General features: G+C 39.5%; 1 protein-coding gene across 1 annotated transcript in view; it reads left to right on the top strand.

The window, feature by feature from the left end:
* Window positions 1-21,186, top strand: part of Agfg1 (ArfGAP with FG repeats 1) — a 57,727-nt gene that overhangs the window by 27,498 nt on the left and 9,043 nt on the right. The window contains 8 exon segments of the mRNA NM_001135596.2: window positions 490-605; window positions 3,712-3,874; window positions 4,490-4,643; window positions 7,713-7,832; window positions 9,741-9,950; window positions 12,448-12,628; window positions 15,622-15,698; window positions 15,896-15,988. Of these exon segments, the coding sequence (NP_001129068.1) occupies window positions 490-605; window positions 3,712-3,874; window positions 4,490-4,643; window positions 7,713-7,832; window positions 9,741-9,950; window positions 12,448-12,628; window positions 15,622-15,698; window positions 15,896-15,988 (1,114 nt within the window).

Below are 21,186 nucleotides of genomic sequence, written 5' to 3' on the forward strand. Positions count from 1 at the left end.
TCATTTCTCTTAATTCTTCAGAAGAGTTAAATGTCTTAGACACTCATAAGGATAGTATTTGTGTTACGATACTTCACAATTCTGGTATTTTTGTGGGTTTTTTTTTTTTGTGGGGGGCTTGCTTTTAGCTTACTAAAGGGCGCCTACATTGCCCTTGGTCCAGTTTGTTTTATCAGTAAAGGAATTGAGGTTCCCACAGATGATTTGACTGCTTTGACATGATGATTGACAGCTCATGATCACGCTGAGACCAAAAGAGCCCAGTGCTCCCAAGTCTCCGTTCAACACTTGTCTCTATGAGCTTGGTGCTAAGATCTCACTGTCTTGCAGCGTCTACCAGTAAGTTCAGTCCTGAGTTCATGACTATGGTGAATATCCTCATTGCAACAGCATTGTAAATGACTTTCTCAGAGAAACAGTTTTATCTTGGAATTTTATTAAATTAAGACAGTGAATTTTTTAACTACTTTTTCTCAATTATTTTCAAAGGTCTGCAAACAGATTTGGCTAGGATTATTTGATGATAGATCTTCAGCAATTCCAGACTTCAGGGATCCACAAAAAGTGAAAGAGTTTCTACAAGAGAAATATGAAAAGAAAAGATGGTGAGTGAATAATTGGTTTAGTTAAAGCTCCTAGGTCGTGAGTGTGGTAAGACTTAGTTGACAGATAAGGCAGCCTGGCAGGAGTGGGGATCTGATGGTTGGTAGATACAGCCACAACACCCTTTGACTTTTCATTACATTGTGGTTTCCAGAAAACTTTCATTACCATGTCAAGACTCATGACAAGGAAAGTCCTAATCCTTCCTGTTCGTTTCCTTAGATGTGTTTAGTCTGTAATTCATCTTTCCTTACACCCTTTATTTCTTTAGTATTTTTTAAGTAGTATCTTTTAGGCACTATGTTAAAGTTCTTATGTAGTAAGTCTGTTTACTTGATTGTGTCCTGCTAGAGATCTGTGCTCTAAATATCCCTGATTTCCCACCTAAGAGATTAACTTGCGGTTTTTACAGGGTCCTATACAGGACACTAAAGCCAGGGTATCCCTTCAGCAGAGCATGGGGGCTATAATGATAGCACTAGTTTCCAGTTCCTCAGCTCTCAGCTTTAGCTGTATGAAAGAATTAAATGTGCATGATGAATTGACTGTGATCTGCCTGCTCTTTATAGCAGTCAGTACTAAACAGAAAGAGTTGAGGATAGAGGGAGTAGATAATTGGGGAATAAGCTGCCTCTTGTTTCCTGAGGAAACAGTATTTTGACCCAGGGAGCAATGTACTCAGAGGAGGTATTGGTTGGAGGGAGTTTCCTGTGGATTATGGGGAAGATCCCCTTGAATAGTGAGCACATTTGCTCTGAGTTAGACATTCCGTCTAGTCTAGGTCTTAACATTGTTATCTAAATAGACTACTTCTAAGAAGATTAATTTATCTAGGGACACTCTTCTTATGCACTAGATACATTAGGTATGCATATAGATGAAAATGTACTAGTGAAATTTTAGTTTAAGAACAGAAAAAATATTTGAAGGTCTGGGGTGATAGTTAAATATCTTATATAAATGATTTAAACAAAAACCATCCTCCTTTTTTCATTTTTGTTATTAATTTTCTAAATTTTCCAGCCTATAGATAGAATAAAACTGTTCTCTTTAAGTGACCCAGCATAACTGCTTATGCAGCAGGAGTAATTTTTAACAATTCAGAAAGTGAGTTTGCTGTTAGTGGTTAGCTGGCTTGGGTTTGAGTGATATTAGTTCTAGCTGTAAGGAGGCAGGGATGTGGGACAGAATGTGAGCATCACTAGGAGACTCAGTTCCTCTCCTGCATTTAGAATAGGAACCCTGAAAATCTCAAGTAATAGTTTATCTTACTTTGTGCCCTTAAGCACAGTATTACTCAGAGTAGTACAGACACAAAATTTCTAGCAGTGACGACAGAGGCAGAGTCTGCATCTGCTGCCTCATCACACTCTGACATGATTAGAGAGAAGGGTAGGGTCTGAGGGTAGGTTTCACATGGTCTGAGTGGCAGTCATTGGACATCCCCCCACCCCCAAGAACGTTGTTGTAGGGGCAGTGCAGCAGTGATGGTGTTGTGCTGAGTTTGGTTGTCGAGTTGGTTCTTTTCACTTACATACACAGTCTTTAAGTGTGGTGAATCATTATAGACATAAACTTGTTATCTGTCTGATCCTGTGATCAGAATTAACCACACCCAAGAATTCATGTTGTCAGTGCAATGCTAAAGTATTGGAGAACATAAGTGTTTGGTTCTTAGATCTCATCATACTTGTATTCTCCTAATGGGGATAGTTGTATTGTTTGAGAGTTATTCCATGGTCTGTTAATAGCTAACAAATTGGCAGCTAATTATGACCACACTACAAACATGAATTTGTTTAAATCCCACAGCATAGGCAAAAAAAGAGAAAGCATTGAGATGAAATGATTTGCCCAAAGTTTCATAGTTGTTGAGTGGTGGAGCTGAGGTTTGAACACTGTCTCTGAAATAGTGTTTTAGTTTCCTTAATACTTTATCTTTCCCTCCCTAATTGATACGGTAAATAAGGATGAGGGTAGGAATGCACCTAAAGTGATAGACAGCAAAAGTTGACAGCAGTCCCTTCCCTGAGATGAACACTACTGATATTTGGGCAGTATATTCCTGCAGCCTTTCTTCCTTCCTTTCTTCCTTTTCCTTCCTTCCTTCCTTCCTTCCCTCCCTCCCTCCCTCCCTCCCTCCCTCCCTCCCTCCCTGCCTCCCCTACATTTTTTCTTTTTTGTGACGGTCAGACCTGAAGGACTTGTTGAGTCACGTAGTCATCTATCTGTACATGCCAAAGAAGGGTAGTGCCTATGCAGAATTGTATACATTTTAGCATGATGTATATAAATAGTTTTCTATTGACAGGTATTTGTTACCTTGTTCCCTAGTTTTTAAACATTAATATTGCAGGGGTAATGTAATGTGTATCTTTTATATTTATCTAGTTACTTGCTAATGCTGTTTCTAGAGTAATACTTGTGAACATAGAGCATACCTGTATGTGTGTGATCATTAGATAGCAACTAAACTCAGTTCACATAGATCAGAGGTGAACAATGTGTTAGTTTATATTTTATTTGCTTTCAGCTTTCATATTCTTTATGACTTGTTTTTGTCCATTTTCAAGTGTTCTCATTTTTAATGGTTTATTTGTTTTAGGCCATTAATTATGTTTCCTCACTGTTTCATTTATCTCCAGATGTTTATGATCTTAAGAGTCCCTTGCATGATTAACTACAGATCTTCTGTTTTCCAACAGCAGGTGTTTGATGTATTATCTCGGGAAAGCCAAGAGAAAATAATTGAAATAATTTATGACCAATACTTAGTTTTCTTTAAACAATTTTGGACAATTAATAGCCATAAGCTGTCAATTTTAAGTTCTAACTGTAAGAGTTGCTGTTGTAAGAGTGCTGTATAAAATTTAGATTTAATAATTTAAATATGAATTCCTTAGCCATGTGGAGGTGGTGCATGCCTTTAATCCCAACACTTGGGAGGCAGAAGCTGGCAGATCTCTGAGTTCTAGGCCAGCTTCGTCTACAGAGCAAGTTCCAGGAGAGCCAGGGCTACACAGAGAAACCCTATACTGAAAACCAAAAAGAAAAAGATATGGATTCCTCAAAGTTTTCTTAGCAGTCTGTTTTGATTTTGCATTGCAGGTATGTTCCTCCAGAGCAAGCCAAAGTGGTGGCATCGGTTCACGCTTCTATTTCAGGGTCCTCTGCCAGCAGCACAAGCAGCACCCCTGAGGTCAAACCCCTGAAATCTCTGTTGGGAGAGTCTGCACCAGCACTGCACTTAAATAAGGGCACACCTACTCAGGTGAGGGGCTGGTAACTCCTAAAGACGTCTGGAAGGTTGAGTGCTAAGAACCTTTATCAGTATGTCTGTGTGACTTGTAAAATACATTAAAAGATTGTTCAGTATGTGGTAGGAATGTGTGTTTTTATTGGCTTTGGCTTTGGCATCACTCTGTAAAGATCCTCTGTGATGCCCTAGCAGAAAACAGTAGGATTTGCACCCTGCCTGACTATGTACGTAACATGCTTACTATCACTGAAACGCAGTGGTCTTAAGTGTGCCTCACAGTGAGCACGGACACCATTCGTGCCCTCAGTATTTACTGTAGTTATGATGTTAGAACTGTTTCTGTGTGGCACTGCTATTCTATACTCTACTTGAATCAGATCAAATCCTATCCTACCCTGCGGCAGTGTATTCTAGAGCCTCTGAGTAAATGGTTCTCTCTCCACAAGGCTTAAAGTAGAAAATGAGGAGAGGAGTGTCAAGTGAGGAGACTGTAACTCTTCCTGTGTATAAATACATTTTTAGTGCAGTGAATTGGAGATAGCCTTAGCAAATCTGACTGAAAAATCTTTATAGTTAATGTATAAGTCTGTATTTTAGAAACACCACGAGTGAATACTGTGCTTGCAGTCACCAGTTGTAGGTCGCTCTCAGGGGCAGCAGCAGGAGAAGAAGCAGTTTGACCTTTTGAGTGACCTTGGCTCAGACATCTTTGCTGCTCCAGCGCCTCAGTCGACAGCTACAGCCAACTTTGCTAACTTTGCACACTTTAACAGTCATGCAGGTATGTCTTTTCCTGATAGCTATTGCCTAGGATATGTGTAAAACACCAAGAAACATTGATCATTTGTTATACTTACGTAACAGCAAGCAAAGCCCACTGAGGAGTATTGGTCACCCATGAACATTGTCCATAGAGACATAGACCCATGAACTTTAGGGGAATAGCTTAGATAGCATCTTACGTAGCCCAGGCTGCTTGACCCTGGACTTGCTCTGTACTAAGAGTGACCGTGAGCTCCTTATCCCCCCACTGCCACCCGGGTGCTGAAATTACTAAATGTAATTTCACAGCTAAGGCACACACACAACTGTGCTCTCTTCTAATGTGTATTTACTTTTGAGACAGGGTTTCTCTGTGTAGCCCTGGCTGTCCTGGAACTCATTCTGTAGACCAGGCTGGCCTTGAACTCAGAACTTTATCCCAAATGGGATTAAAGTATGTGCCACCATGGCCTGGCTGTATATTAAAATGTACCACAGTACATTTCACTTTTTAATCACCAAAGAAATGTATAACACAGGATATGATTTATTTTCATGAAAAAAAATATAGAATTAAATTAAAAAAAATTTTTTTTATACTTTATGGTGTGTGTGTGTGTGTGTGTGTGTGTGTGTGTGTGTGTGTGTGTGTGTGCATACACTCCATGGTGAACGTGTGGAGGTCAGAAGACAGTTTGTAGGGTTTTCCATGTGGGTTCTGGGGATTAAACTCAGGTGTGCAGGCTTGGTGGTAGGTGCCCTTACCCACTGAGCCATGGCCTGAGACAAGACATCAATGTGTGTATAGCTACTACCTTTATATTATGGAAAGTGACCAAATGCAAATATGTAATGTAACTTAAGTATTAATCTCATGTGCCTAGTACTGTTTTCTTTGTCATTCCACTCATCTGATGTTGAAACAAATTTTAGACATAAATACTTTATTTCTGTGCACCCCACTCCAGGGTGTGCTTTGTCCTTGCATATCTGCATAGTACCCTTGGGTCAGCATCAGGTGTCGTCTTGTTAACTACTTAATTTTAACACAGGGTCTCACTGAATTTGAAGTTAACCGGTTGGCTAGCCTAGCTGGCCAGTGAGCTCCAGGAATTTTGCTTCTGGTACCATTTCTGACCGCCCCAAGCAATGGTATTACTAAATGGCAGCCATGCATTACTAAACCCAGCTTTTTTGCATTCAGAGAGGAGATCTAAATGCAGGTCCTCTTGCTTACACACTAGTTAACTTTGCTGAGTCAGAGTCTTTGCCCCAGACTCTAGAATTTTCATTGGTAAATATCACAGTAAGTGATAGACTCATTCTAAATAATGGTAATAGTTTATTAGTCAGTATTCGAATTTTCATTCCAGTTCAAGTTTGTGTTTCTATATATACTGTGTAATATGATAGATATAAGCACATACACTTTCTCTCACACACAGTATGTATATGGTTTGTTAGAGTCAGGTTTTTTTAAAAAAATATATTCTTAGCAACTGAAGTAGCTAAGGCTGCAGGCCGAGATGCTGAGGTTAGACGTTTGCAAGTTTCAATTGCTGAGGTATGTGGTAGGGTTCTTTCTCCCGTGTTAACCGACCAATGAAAATCTCCCAAATAAGGAGATTTAGCCTATATAACAAAGTACTTTGACCAAACAAGCAACTAAGGTCTTATTTCCTGTTACTTCCCTCCTCCTTGTTAATATTTATTTTTAGTGTACTGGTATTTTGCCTGCATGCATGTCCATGTATCATGTGTATAGTCCCTGTGGAGGGCCTAAGAGGACGTTGAACACTAGACAGGAGTTACAGACAGTTAGGAATCACTGTGTTGGTGCTGGGAACCGAACCTGGGTCTTTGCAAGAACAAAAAGTGCTCTCAACTATCTCTAGCCCTATGCATTTATTATGGCTTTATGAGAATATTTCAGTTTTATCTCCATTTTCAAAATGCTTTTGAATTATTTTATTATTGCATTTAAAGTTTAGAGGCTTAGTATTTTGATCTTAAGCTTTTGTCATCGTTGTAGTTGCCTTTATCTTCAGGCCATTTGTGTAATTGTGTTCATATACATTTTCTCCACTTCTGTGTACTCATGATATATTTATGAATGTTAGATAGACCAGACAGCTGGACATGATAGCACACACCCATAATCCCGGCTCTGGAGAAGCTAAGGCATGAGTTCATGAGGGAGAGATCAGCCCAGGCTACATAATGAGACCCTATTTCTTAAAACTAAAAACAAAAGCAAAAATCAAAAAAGTGTTTTGTTACTGTGATACAGAAACCTTTGTATCATTATTTTAGGTATTTAAATTACTCCAGATTCCCCAGGCTCATTGTCATGTTAAAGTGGGCTACTGGCCTGGGGAAGTGGCCAAGTAAAATGCTTGCTGTGTGAGCATAATGACCTCAATTTAGTCAGCACACACATGCAAGTTGGATACAGAGGTGTGTGTATATATCTCAAGCATTGGGACAGAGACTGGTGATTTGTGTCACTCAGTATCTAGCAGTGGAAATGGGGAGCACAGGCTCGCTCAGTGAGTAACCCTACCTCAAAAGAACAAGGAGAGCAACCAGGGAAGACACTTGAATCAGCTTCTGCCCTCTGTTGATCTATACACAAATAAATACAATTAAAAATTTAAAAATTAAGGCTAGCCTGGTCTACAGAGCAAGTTCCAGGACAGCCAAGGCCACACAGAGAAACAGTCTCAAAAAAAAAAAAAAAAAAAGAATTCCACAGTTTTGATTACTGAAAGGAATATTTTTAGCTCTGAATTAGCTTTCTTTTGTTACTGGAGTCATTTTAGAACAGTGCTGTAACTAAGGCAATTCAAGGGCATTGTGAAGAGATTATTCCTTTACAAAGTACTTTTGCATATTTCTGGATACTGTTTAGTATATATTTCTAATTGGGTTAATTCCGGTAGCATTTAAGATGTGATTTTTAGATGAATTCTCTGTAAAGTGAGTTGGACTGCATTGACATTTTCATAAAGTTGTGACGTTCATTTGTCATGTCTTTTCAGTTGTAGTTTTCATATTCATTAACATATGTTGTCCTTGCCATTTACAGCGCAGAATTCTGCAAATGCAGAGTTTGCAAACTTTGATGCATTTGGACAGTCTAGTGGTTCGAGTAATTTTGGAGGTTTCCCCACAGCAAGTCACTCTCCTTTTCAGCCCCAAACTACAGGTAGAGCCTCTCCAGCATTGCGCTTAAATGTTTACTTAAAAAAACAAAATTCTCCACATGTAGTTTTAAAAAACAAAATTCTCTTAGTGACCTAATTTTAAAGTAGCTCTATTTACAAAGCTCTGGGGAAACCTGAAGTCTGTTTTTCTGAACTCTTTTGTCTGCTGTACATCCTCTCCTGTCCTCCTTTTCCTGCACATGCTCTCCTGCAAGTCTCCATCAACCCAGGTCTGAAGGGAACACCGTGACTAAGGCTCATGTTGGGTCTTAGGCTAAAGGAAGCTAGTTGATGACTTCCATAGAAATCAAAATTTTTTTGGGGGGTCAGCAAATTGTTAAATTGTTTAGTCAGGTATAAATTATTAATGGCCACTTTAATCAAATGTGGAAATAGTTCTGTGCAGGAATTGGTTCTCAAACATTGAAAATTCTTCTGTAAAAGTGTACTGTTTTCAAAAATTCATTGAACCTTTATTTAGCTTTTTGGCTGACTGTTTTTTTTTTCAACTTTTAACTCTGTATGTGTTGTCTTAAAGACTTTTCTTTCAATTTTCTCCCCATTCCTTAACCTTCATCATTTACATAATTTCTGGCTGTCCAGCATTTAGAGTACTTTCATCTAGCTGCAGTTTTGGGGAATTTACTTCAGCTTTTCCTCTCCAGGCTACCCACAGTAAGTTCTGTTGTCCAGTAGGCGTCTTTTATTAATATACATGTTTTTGTGTTATTTCATGTTTCTTAGTTACAGATCATCATCATTTTTAATGATTAGCCTTCATAAATTACCTTTATTCTCCCTTTTATTAAATTCAAGAAGGGTATATGGGTAAACTCATTATAGTAGTTATCAATGAAAGTTGTGTGGCTTAATAATTTGAAATAAAAATTTTCATAAAAATCTTACAAATTTAGTATTTAGTTTATTTGCTAGCTGCTCATACCAGGTCACTGTCTTTAACATACATATCTCTTCATGTTAGTTTTAACATACATATCTCTTCATGTTAGTTTTAGCTGATCTTTTTTTCTTTGAAAATTAACTTTTAAAACGGAGACTTGCTGACCAGGTTGCTGTTGAGCAGGCAGTCTTCCTGCTTCAGCCTTCTGAATAAGTCAGATTGTAGGCATGTGTCACTATGCCCAATTTCTTAGTTTTCATTGGAACACTTAGAATTTAATACTTGAAAAGATTTATTTTTTAGACTGTCAAAGAATTGGTTGATGAAAGGTATTTCCTGCCTTAAAAAATTCTTTGAACTTTGCTGTCTGTCACCTTAATATGTGGTAAGATTTTGGCAGTTTAGGAAAAAGAGAACTAGCACCTGTGTAGCATTCAAAGCATGCAGTGAAGTGCACGGCCTGTAGTCTTTGGTGAGGGCATCAAAACAGTCTGAGGTGGAGAACACATTCACAGATTTGGCAATGTGCCTTCTAGTTGTGCTTTATGATGGCAACAGTCATTGTCAGATACTTTAATTTTATACTTCGAGATACATGGTGGGACTTAGTTTTGCTGTGAGCATTAAATTTGTTAAATACACATTGAGTGCTGTAGAGTTAAGTAATGGCTCTTCAAGTGAAAAAAGGCAAGGACTGGAACAGCGTATCGTCAGAACATCTTACACACCGTGCAGTCTGGTAGTTCCCCCAGGATAGATGTTGTCTTACATTTTGTCATATTTTATAAAAGTCATGTGTAGATAGATGGGTGTCATTTAGCAGTCCCTGATTTTTAGGAATATACATGATTATGAATGTGTATGTGTATATATATTATTTGTGTATATATGTGTATATATATACATATAATATATATACACACTACCTCAGGCAGAAATGTTCAGATAAATCTACCAGAGAATATTGAGAAAAGCATAGAAATTTCATGTTTTGTTTATTCTGTTACAGGTGGAAGTGCTGGATCAGTAAATGCTAATTTTGCTCATTTTGATAACTTCCCCAAATCCTCCAGTGCTGATTTTGGATCCTTCAGTACATCCCAGAGTCATCAGACAGCATCAACTGTTAGTAAAGTTTCAACAAACAAAGCTGGTTTACAGACAGCAGACAAATATGCGGCACTTGCTAATTTAGACAATATCTTCAGTGCTGGGCAAGGTATCAATGTGTAAACAAAACAGATACTAATTTGTCTAAATTACATACGTTGAAATCTGAGGAGATAATGCGTTTCTCACTTGTATAGAAAGTGTGTGTTCATTGAAGGTGTTAAGTAAAAGGTTCTTGGCATTTTTGCACAAAAAAAATCAACTATAAAACTGAAGACCCGGAAATTAATTTAAAAGCAATTTAGAAAGGAAGGTAGTTTAAGATAATTGTATTTTTGTCTTCACAAAAATGCTCTACTATCCAGTGGCCACAGAGGGCCAACACTTTTCATGGACATAGCTGATTAGAGTGTTATTTTAATCATGCTTCTTTTGAGCTGCTAGTTATTAACACTTTGGCATTTGACCCCTTATTTTTCTAGTATATTTTTGTAGTAAGTTTCCCTGTAGCAGTGTATGTTATGGGGGACAGTGGGAACATGTTCTGCACTGGAGCAGTGTATGTTATGGAGGGCAGTGGGAACATGTTCTGCACTGGAGCAGTGTATGTTATGGAGGCAGTGGGAATATGTACTGCACTGGAGCAGTGTATGTTATGGAGGCAGTGGGAATATGTGCTGCACTGGAGCAGTGTGTGTTATGGAGGCAGTGGGAATATGTGCTGCACTGGAGCAGTGTGTGTTATGGAGGCAGTGGGAATATGTGCTGCACTGGAGCAGTGTATGTTATGGAGGGCAGTGGGAACATGTTCTGCACTGGAGCAGTGTATGTTATGGAGGCAGTGGGAATATGTACTGCACTGGAGCAGTGTATGTTATGGAGGCAGTGGGAATATGTGCTGCACTGGAGCAGTGTGTGTTATGGAGGCAGTGGGAATATGTGCTGCACTGGAGCAGTGTGTGTTATGGAGGCAGTGGGAACATGTGCTGCACTGGAGCAGTGTATGTTATGGAGGCAGTGGGAACATGTGCTGCACTGGAGCAGTGTGTGTTATGGAGGCAGTGGGAACATGTGCTGCACTGGAGCAGTGTGTGTTATGGAGGGCAGTGGGAACATGTGCTGCACTGGAGCAGTGTGTGTTATGGAGGCAGTGGGAATATGTGCTGCACTGGAGCAGTGTGTGTTATGGAGGCAGTGGGAATATGTGCTGCACTGGAGCAGTGTGTGTTATGGAGGCAGTGGGAACATGTGCTGCACTGGAGCAGTGTGTGTTATGGAGGCAGTGGGAACATGTGCTGCACTGGAGCAGTGTATGTTATGGAGGCAGTGGGAACATGTGCTGCACTGGAGCAGTGTGTGTTATGGAGGCAGTGGGAACATGTGCTGCACTGGAGCAGTGTGTGTTATGGAGGCAGTGGGAACATGTGCTGCACTGGAGCAGTGTGTGTTATGGAGGCAGTGGGAACATGTTCTGCACTGGAGCAGTGTGTGTTATGGAGGGCAGTGGGAATATGTTCTGCACTGGAGCAGTGTGTGTTATGGAGGCAGTGGGAACATGTGCTGCACTGGAGCAGTGTGTGTTATGGAGGCAGTGGGAATATGTGCTGCACTGGAGCAGTGTGTGTTATGGGGGGCAGTGGGAATATGTGCTGCACTGGAGCAGTGTGTGTTATGGAGGCAGTGGGAACATGTGCTGCACTGGAGCAGTGTATGTTATGGAGGCAGTGGGAATATGTGCTGCACTGGAGCAGTGTGTGTTATGGAGGGCAGTGGGAATATGTGCTGCACTGGAGCAGTGTGTGTTATGGAGGCAGTGGGAATATGTGCTGCACTGGAGCAGTGTGTGTTATGGGGGGCAGTGGGAACATGTGCTGCACTGGAGCAGTGTGTGTTATGGAGGCAGTGGGAACATGTGCTGCACTGGAGCAGTGTGTGTTATGGAGGCAGTGGGAATATGTGCTGCACTGGAGCAGTGTGTGTTATGGAGGCAGTGGGAATATGTGCTGCACTGGAGCAGTGCGTGTTATGGAGGCAGTGGGAATATGTGCTGCACTGGAGCAGTGTGTGTTATGGAGGCAGTGGGAATATGTGCTGCACTGGAGCAGTGCGTGTTATGGAGGCAGTGGGAATATGTGCTGCACTGGAGCAGTGTGTGTTATGGAGGCAGTGGGAATATGTGCTGCACTGGATTCTCACCCTGATCCTTGACATTGCTTTTCTCCTCTGCAACCTGGGAGGGGTCATAGAATTGAAGTATTGGACTTAGATTTTGTGAATTATTATATGTGAGGCATTGAGAGCAGTGCCTAGCACAGGAAGCACCTTAAATACTTCCTATATATGTATTTCTTCCATAATTATCTTTTTTTCATGGAAAACCCCAGGAGATTGGTAATATTAATAGATTGTGTACATTAGATCCATCATATAGTCTTCTGTGTTTGTTTGAGTGAAACCATCTGTCTTAGAGTTCTTTGAATCCTGTCCATTTAAAATTTAGATCCAGTCAGTTTTGGGTTTACCTGTGTTTCATGGCAAATATGATTGATAAACTGACAATATGATATTAAAGTTTTGGTGTAACTTTTTTGTTTGTTTGCCTCTAGGAGGTGATCAAGGGAGTGGTTTTGGGACCACCGGTAAAGCTCCTGTTGGTTCTGTGGTTTCAGTTCCCAGTCATTCAAGTGCATCTTCTGACAAGTATGCAGCCCTGGCAGAGTTAGACAGCGTGTTCAGTTCTGCAGCCACCTCCAATAATGCGTACACATCCACCAGTAATGCTAGCAGGTACCCTCCCTATCTCAGTCAGCACTCCTGTCTGTAACGTTCTGATTTTTTTTCCACATCTGAATAACATAGTTAAAATATATGACTGTCGTGGGGTTGTAATTTAAAAATAATTGAATATTTTTAAGTCTGAGGAAATTGAGTATAATTTGTTATTTAAAATATAATTCTTGTATCTGCCACTATTCTTTTATCAAATCTTAGAAATCTAACCCCCTTTCCCTCTTGGACGCTAACTGTACTTCAAGCAACACACATAATTAGATGACAATTACATATGGATTGTACTCAGCAGAGAGTTTGTTTAGCAGTCGGACTGCCTGTCAGGGCACAGTTTTCAGTCAGTTGGCACCAAACCTCATTGTCCGTTCTCTAGCTTGTCATTGTCTGTGTGTTTAAAACATAAGCCTTGTGTTAAATAAGGCTGGTTGTGATCTCATGGTCCCTAGGTCTGTCTTTAGAGTGCTTGCTTGCAGGCGTGCAATACCAAACCTGGAAGAGCCTTAGACTTTCAACAAGCTTTTTAAATTTATTGAGAATATGCAACATTCTAGTTATTCCTTTTGTTCATTTCTATAGATTATATCTACTGTATTACTATTTATTTCTGTAGATTATATCTACTGTATTACTATTTATTTCTGTAGATTATATCTACTGTATTACTATTTATTTTATTTCTCTTTGACACCTTTTCTAAAGAGAAATTCTAACTACTTGAGATGGGACAAATTGAAGCCAAATAAGAAATTATTTGTCATATTGTAATAATATATCTTAATAATAGTAACAAGGTGGCCTTTAAGGCCTAGAAACACAGGTGAATTCCATGGGATAAATGGACTATTGATATTGCATTGTGATTCATTAGTGAGTGTGTACAAGTGTGATTTATGGAATGCTGGAGTTCCTTAAGCCTCTTTCTCAGGGTCTGTGAGGTCAGACCTCTTTTTCATAATAATTCTGAGAAGTTAATTTGACTTTTCAGTGATTGACATTTGCATTTGTGGTACACAAAACAAGGCAGGAAAACCTTGCTGGAATCTTGAGCAAAAATCAAGGTAGTATCATCAGATTGTATCACAGTAGACATTGTGTTTCTCATGAATACTGTTTTATTTCTGATTCAAAAAAAAAAAAAAAATGTGGTCTCCTTTGTGGCCTGCACTTAGGGTTTCCATTGCTGTGAAAGAGACACTATGGCCATGACAACTCTCATATAGGAAAATATTTTATTGTGGTTGGCGTAGAGTTTCAGATTTAGTTCATTATCATCATGGCAGTGTCCAGACAGACATGGTCTCGGATAAAGAGCTGAGAGTTGGGTTCTACATTGTTATCTGCAGGATGCAGAGGGAGACTGTGCCACACTTGAGTGTGCTTGAGCACGGCCTTACGGCTGTCTCTCTCTACAGTGACACACTTCTCTAACAAGTGTGGCCACACTTCCTAATAGTGCCCCTCCCCAGGGGCCTAGTACTCAAACACATAGTCTATGGGGCCATTCCTATTCAAACCAGCAGACCTCGTGCTTGAGTCCTGGGTTTACGTGTGCTCTCAAGTTGCATGTGCCACCATTTCCCTCTTTACCATACAACTCATGGCGTTGAGTTTTCTAACTAATATTCTTGGTAAAAATTCCATCCATTTTCAACTTTATTAAATGTGTTCCATTAAATGTACTTTCTGCATGTTAGTGTTATGTGTGTATCAACTAGTAAAAAAACATACGGTCTGCTTGAAAGAAGTGTATGGTTCTTGAGTTTTGGGGTAGACCAGCTACTCATTTTATGGTGGTTTGGATTTGAGCTGTAAAGACTGCATCTCCTTCTAGAGGCAGAGCTCAGGTGGGAGTGTTTACCAAGCATGTGCCAAGCTGTGGATCTAATCCCAGCACCATAAATGGGGTATTACCAGCACCTGGAGGTAGAGGCAGAACGATTGGAAGTTCAAGAACACCATGTGTAACAGAGTCCAGGCTAGCCCTTGCTGTATGAAACCTTGTCTCAAAGCTTTCAAGCAAGCGTTAGAATTTGGGGAAATTTGTGTATATACCATAAATGATAGTTTTCTAATTCTCTGATGAAATGATTGATATAAATGAAAGTGAATTTTAAATTTTGCATATGGAAATATGTCAGCATTTGGAAGATTGACACAGCTCATTGAATAAGTATTTTCATTTTGTTAAATAGCCACCATGAAAGAAAATTGTTGGGCTGGAGAGATGGCTCAGTGGTTAAGAGCACTGACTGCTCTTCCAGAGACCCTGAGTTCAATTCCCAGCAACCACATGGTGGCTCATAACCATCTGTAACGGGATCTGATGCCCTCTTCTGATGTGTCTGAAGACAGCTACAGTGTACTTACATATAATAAATAAATAAATCTTTAAAAAAAAAAAGAAAGAAAGAAAGACAGAAAATTGTTCAGAGTCACTGAAAGTCAGTAAAACTTTCGCTTTGTGGGGTGGAAAAAGTTCATGAATAGGTTTCAGTTTCTCTATCAGTTAACTTTAGGAAACTGCCCATTTTGGTGTCTTCTCAAAGAAAATGAAGAGGTACTCATTTGTGTTCAGTGTGTATATAAAGCTGCATATTCATCCCACACGCCAAACAGATGTTTAATATACATTTGTTTTCTGTTTAGTCAGCCGTTATGTGGAGTAGTAGAAATATAAAATAAAACAAGTTCTTTTTGCTTTGAAATACAGTTCTTATTAAAAATGCTTGTGCTGTCAGATAATGGAATCCAATCTTAGATACATATTTTTAAACAGAATTTCTATATACTACTGATTACCAACGATAGCATATATAAATAATTTATCACTGGAATTTCAGTTTTCGGAATGTAAACTCATCAGGATTATCTGTAGTGCAAACTGCAGTGATATGAGAATGGTTGGTTCTTATGCGTGTACATGTGTAAGCACTGTGTAGGTAGATGACCTTGTCTCTGTTACATACTGACCTGATGTTCTTTCTCACCAGCAGTGTCTTTGGAACAGTGCCTGTGGGTGCCTCTCCTCAGACACAGCCTGCTTCAAGTGGGCCTGCTCCATTTGGAGGTATGTGCTTTCACACAGAACCTGAACGTGCTGTAACCGGGTGTTCTTTTAGAGGTGCTGGAGGGCAGGAAGAGAGCACTGTTTTGTTGTCAAAAGGTTCACATTTCTGTCTTCAAAAATAATAGTGAAGAAATTTTTTAAAAATCTTGAATATAAAATATTAGGATTTTATAGCATATTTTATACTTTTTTAAAAGCTACGCCTTCTACGAATCCATTTGTTGCTGCTACTGGTCCGTCTGCAGCGTCATCTACAAATCCATTTCAGACCAATGCCAGAGGAGCAACAGGTAAGACAAAAAGCTAGAACAAGGGGTTATAACCTGGGGAAAGGAGCTTACTGTAAAGACCCGAACACGAGGCCTCTTTTCTTGCCAAGCAGTTTTGTAAGAGACAGGGTGGGTGACTTTATCAGACACGTACTCTGAGCAGCTGGGAGTGGTGGTGTGTGCCTCTCTTCCTGGTACTTGGAAGACAGAGGCAGAAGGATAAAGGTGTGTGAGGCGGCCTGAGGCACCTTGTCTAAAGAACAGAGAGACGAATGCTACTGCAAATGCGTCTGGTTTAGGAATTTAACATACTGGAGCTGAGAAATTATGCTTCAGTCCTCTTGATGGAAATGCTGGTTTTTTAGGTAGGGAATTTCAAATATGGGTAGAAGAATGTGATTGACAACAGTAGTTCAGTATACTCAGTGTCAGAATGGCTATTACGTTCATAGTAACTAAATATTTCCTCAAGGCCCTGTGAGATTACATCAGACAAATGAACTGTGAACTATTATTTTATTATTTGTTATAATACTTTATTATTATATATAAATACAATTCTAATTAAATATCTCTTAGTGCTTCTTTTTTTAGTGTTCCTGTATTTTGTTGTTGTTTTTTTTTTTTTTTCTTTGTTTTTAATGAGCTGAGGATCAAACTCTGGGTCCTCCTGCATCCTAGGCACGCACTGTACCAACTAAACTATATGCCCACTTATTTTGGAGTTTAGTACTTGATTCATTTTATCTTTCAATACTTTTTCCTCATTAATTCTGTTTATCCTCCCTCTTTTTTTCTATACTTGTTTCATACCCAAGCCAGTCACATTATTCTCATTGGATTTCTTCCAGTTCTGTCTTACTGCCATTGCCTGGCATTGCCTGGCGTGTCAGCAGTTGCAGGTGTGGCCAACTGTCTGGTCAGTCTAGACGTCGCAGCTTTGTCTCTGTGTTTCAGAGTTACATTGGAACAAGAGCTTCAACTAAGTGAAACAAGTGCTGATGTGAAGTTTCAGGAGTCAATCATTGTAGGCTGGGCTGTGGCACACGCCTTACATTCCCAGTACTCGGAGGCAGAGGCAGGAATGTCTTGTGAGTTGGAGGCCAGCCTGGTCTACAGAGTGAGTTCCAGGACAGCAAAGGCTACTGAGAGAAATCTATGCCCCAGATCTCCACCCTTCCAATAAGAGTATATTATTATAATATACTTAAATTATTAAGAATTAGTAGTTATGATAAATGCCTTTATTATTGGCAAGACTAAGGATATGATAGTAGAGCTTCCATGGTGGGTATTTGTCTGTAAACCCAACTGTGAGGGAGAGGCAGAGGATCAGGAGTTGGAGGCCAGTTTAGACTACCACTGCAGGGAGAACCTATTTAAACAGAGAAATAAGAATTAAACATTGTTTTATCACAAGTCTGAATAAGAAGTATTGTTTTCCTTTTATACAAATACTTAGTCATAATTTAAGTATTTGAAATACCTATCAGATTTAGTTAAAAAAATGATTTGTGTAGGGGCTGGTAAGGTAGCTAGGCATATAAAAGTACTTCTTGCTAATCCCTCATGGACAGGGACTCAGAAGAAAAAGAGAACCATTTGTCCCAATGTGTGCTTGCTGTGTTAAAGTTATCACGGCACATTGTTCAGTTTATAGAGATAACCAAAAGAAGAGAAGCTCAAGTTACACCTTGCCTGAGAGTGTACCAACTTAGCTCGAGTTAAATCTGTGCTTATCTCTCTGGTGTGAGCAGTGCTCCATGGGCAGGCAGGCTGTTTGAGGTTAGTGGCTTTAAGTCACCCTGTGTGTTTGTGTTCAACTGTGTACATCAGAGTTAGGGGATTCCCTCACCACCTTTTTACTTTTTTCTGTTTTTAAATAAGAAAGTTTTTGTTTTTTAAGATTTATTTATTTGTTTTATGTAAGTCTTCAGGTACACCAGAAAGGGGGGGCGGTCATCAGATTCCATTACAGATGGTTATAAGCTACCGTGTGGCTGCTGGGAATTGAACTCAGGACCTCTGGAAGACCAGTCAGTGTTCTTAACCACTAAGCCATCTCTAGTGGCCAATATGAAAGTATATTAAGTGCTAAGATTCTACATAGACTATAATACTATACATAAAATCTATAGCTTATATAAGCAGTACTTAATTTTAAAGTTTATCAGAAAATACTATCTCTACAAATTTTTATTTCAATGTAATTTTTTTGTTTGTCTGAAATAAAATTTCTTTGTGGAACCCTAGCTGTCTTGGAACTTGGTATAGTGACCAGGTTGTCCTTGAACTCTCAGAAATCTATATGCCTCTGCCTTCTGAATGCTGGTAATAAAGGCATATGCTGCTAGACCTGGCTATTTTAGAGTAGTTTTTGCATTATACGGTGTTTCCTTATGTCATCGGACTCTTTCTTGAGTTACTATTGAATTAAGTTGACACAAATGTTGACACTGCGGTTCTACGCAGCTCTGACACAGGTGCGATCCTCAGCATCTAGTTCTCGGCAGCACTTGGATTTCTCCAGGGCTCGCTCTTCTCAAAAAGGTTAACCCTGTAAAAAACTCCATCAGATAGCTTTGGAGGAACAGTGTGACAGTTCTGTGCTCTTGAAGATTGAAAAATAAATATCAACCTAGGATGTCCGCTCAGTGTCTGACTAAAGTATGGTAGTGGTTAATACTGACTGACTGTCACTGTTCACTGAGAAGTTTAGAGAAACTGGAATGAAGGTGGGAGACGATGGATGTTCTGTAGCACTTGTAGATCAGAAAACTGCTTTTGGGATTAGTTCTATTGTGAGATCCAGGGATTGAACCCAGGCTTCCAGCTTGTGCAGCAGACACTTTTATCTGCTGATCCATATTGCCAGCCTTGAGAAGATTTTAAATCATCATTCAATAGAGAGAGTTCTGTGCCTCAGTAAGGGTATAGGAAATAATGAGATAGTACAGCTTAGCAAGCATTAGTGATGCAGGAGTAGTTGAAGCCTTTGGCTTTCTAAGAAGAGAGTAAAATACATTGACTAAACTTTATCACAGAACTCTTCCTTGTCAGCTGAGAGAGAGAATGCATGCTCACATAGGTATCTTCGTAAAGTGAGAGGACAGTACCGTCTACTTCTTCTGAGACAGTCTCTCATTGGCCTGGAGTTCACCAGTTAGGCTACACTTGCTGACCTATAAGCCATAGGGATTCTTGTGCCTCTGCTTCCGCAGTCTGGAATTAGAGGCCTGTTTTACCACCACTGACATTTATTTTCACGTGGATTTTCACACTAGATTTTAGTCAAAAGACAGAGAAGTGGTTACATGGGTTCTGGTATTGAACTTAGGTCTTTGTGCTTGTAGGAACTTTGTGAACCATCTGTACAGTCCCTTCTCAATATTTTGCTGAATGTACATCGCAGTATAAAATCTGTTTAAATTGGCAAGAAAAATATTTCTTGCTTTCTATATAATACATTAACTCTTTGTTACACTTAATTTTTATAGCAGCTTTGTGTAAATATGTAGGTCCTATTATCTCTGTACCCTTCCATCTTCCCCTTTGCAATAAGGAAATTGAAAGACGTAGAAAGTACCAGAACTAAGACTTAGACTTTTCTATCACTGTGTGCCTCATTTAAATATCCTAGTGTAAAGTGCATAGAAATGACTATAATTCAAACAACACCAGTTTTAGAATTTAGTAAGCCGTGTTTTTTTCTGTTTTATATATGCATGTAATTCTATCCTCTAGTACAGCAGGTGAGTGTTCTTCGGACGCTTTTCTCCATTTGATTGGCCATTGTGCTTTAAATAGTCTAGCATTTGTATGTTTGAGTTTTCTCCTCATAATAATCCTTAGTTCATTTAAGTTATTTTTAGATATTTCTAATTAATGTTTTAATTTGTATAGAAAACATTCTGGTATTATTCAGGGGCTCTGTATAAGACTTGGAGTTTCAGGTGATAAACTTTTTGGATTTGTTTCATGATGCCTACTCTGTACGGCCTTGTGTGTGTATGTGTGTGTGTGTGTGTGTGTGTGTGTGTGTGTGTGTGTGTGTGCCTGTGTGTGTGTCTGTGTCTGTGTGTGTGCCTGTTTGTGTGTGTGTGTGCCTGTTTGTGTGCCTGTTTGTGTGTCTGTGTGTGCCTGTTTGTGTGTGTGTGTGTGTGTGTGTGTGCCTGTTTGTGTGTGTCAGAGAGAGAGAAGGGAGGGGAGGGTAGGTGTTTCATGTAGTCAAGGCTGGCCTTGAATTTACTTTGTAGCTGAGGCTGGTCTCGAACTACTGATCTTTCTGCCTCTACATCTAAACTGTTAAAAGCATTTCATGTATATGCCCCATGCTTTGGTTCTTACTGTATCATTTTTAGGGTTATAATCATATCTTCAAATGATAAAGCTAAAAATTATTTCTGTTTTGAGACAGTGTGAGTCTGCAGGCCTGCTTGGTCTGCTGTTTGCTGCATAGATAAGATAAGGCTGGCCTCGTTCACAGATAATCCTCCTCCCAGGCTGGAATTAAGTATGTAGTTGCTGTGACCAGCTACAAAGGATTTTTAAGAATGGATTTCATCAGCATTTTTCCATTTGACCTTTATTGTTCTAAACTGTTAAAAGTGACATAATGTCATGAATGTAATTGAAACATGAAGTCTGATTTTGGGGTGTGTTTCTACTGTACATTCCTGTGACACCCAGTGGGCAACAGTGTGTTCTAACTCTAGAGATCTTTAATGAAACCAGCTAACTTTTACTTTAACAGTAGCTGTATATAACTTAATTGACCTTGGTCTCTTTATGGCTTCCCATAAGGCCTTTCTGGAGCAATGCATTCTCAAGTGTTTCCTCACGCTCATTTTGGTAGGTGGCCACAACTAGATTTGTGTGGCAATACGTCTAGCTGCTTGTGGAAGCTTCTGCTGGTGTTCTGGATCCTTGCATGTGGAATTAAGTTGTTTCCATGTTTTAATATGGAGTGGGCATGGATGTGTGGCACTAAGGTCACATTGTATTTAAAGTAACATGAGTATCCTATGTGATGATTTGTGCTTTAATACTGAAAAACGTTGCTTCCCTCCATGGTCACAGTAGAATGTTAATAGCTATTTTGATCATTTCCCTTACGTTTAAATTCATAGTACTTTTAAGTGATACCTTTTTGATGTCCCAAATCACTTTCTGCTTTATTTCATCTGGAGTTTGGTTTGCCTAAGTGTCCAAGCTTTGCC

The sequence above is a fragment of the Rattus norvegicus genome, chromosome 9 (assembly GCF_036323735.1).
Source record: "Rattus norvegicus strain BN/NHsdMcwi chromosome 9, GRCr8, whole genome shotgun sequence".
NCBI classification, from domain to species: Eukaryota; Metazoa; Chordata; class Mammalia; order Rodentia; family Muridae; genus Rattus; species Rattus norvegicus.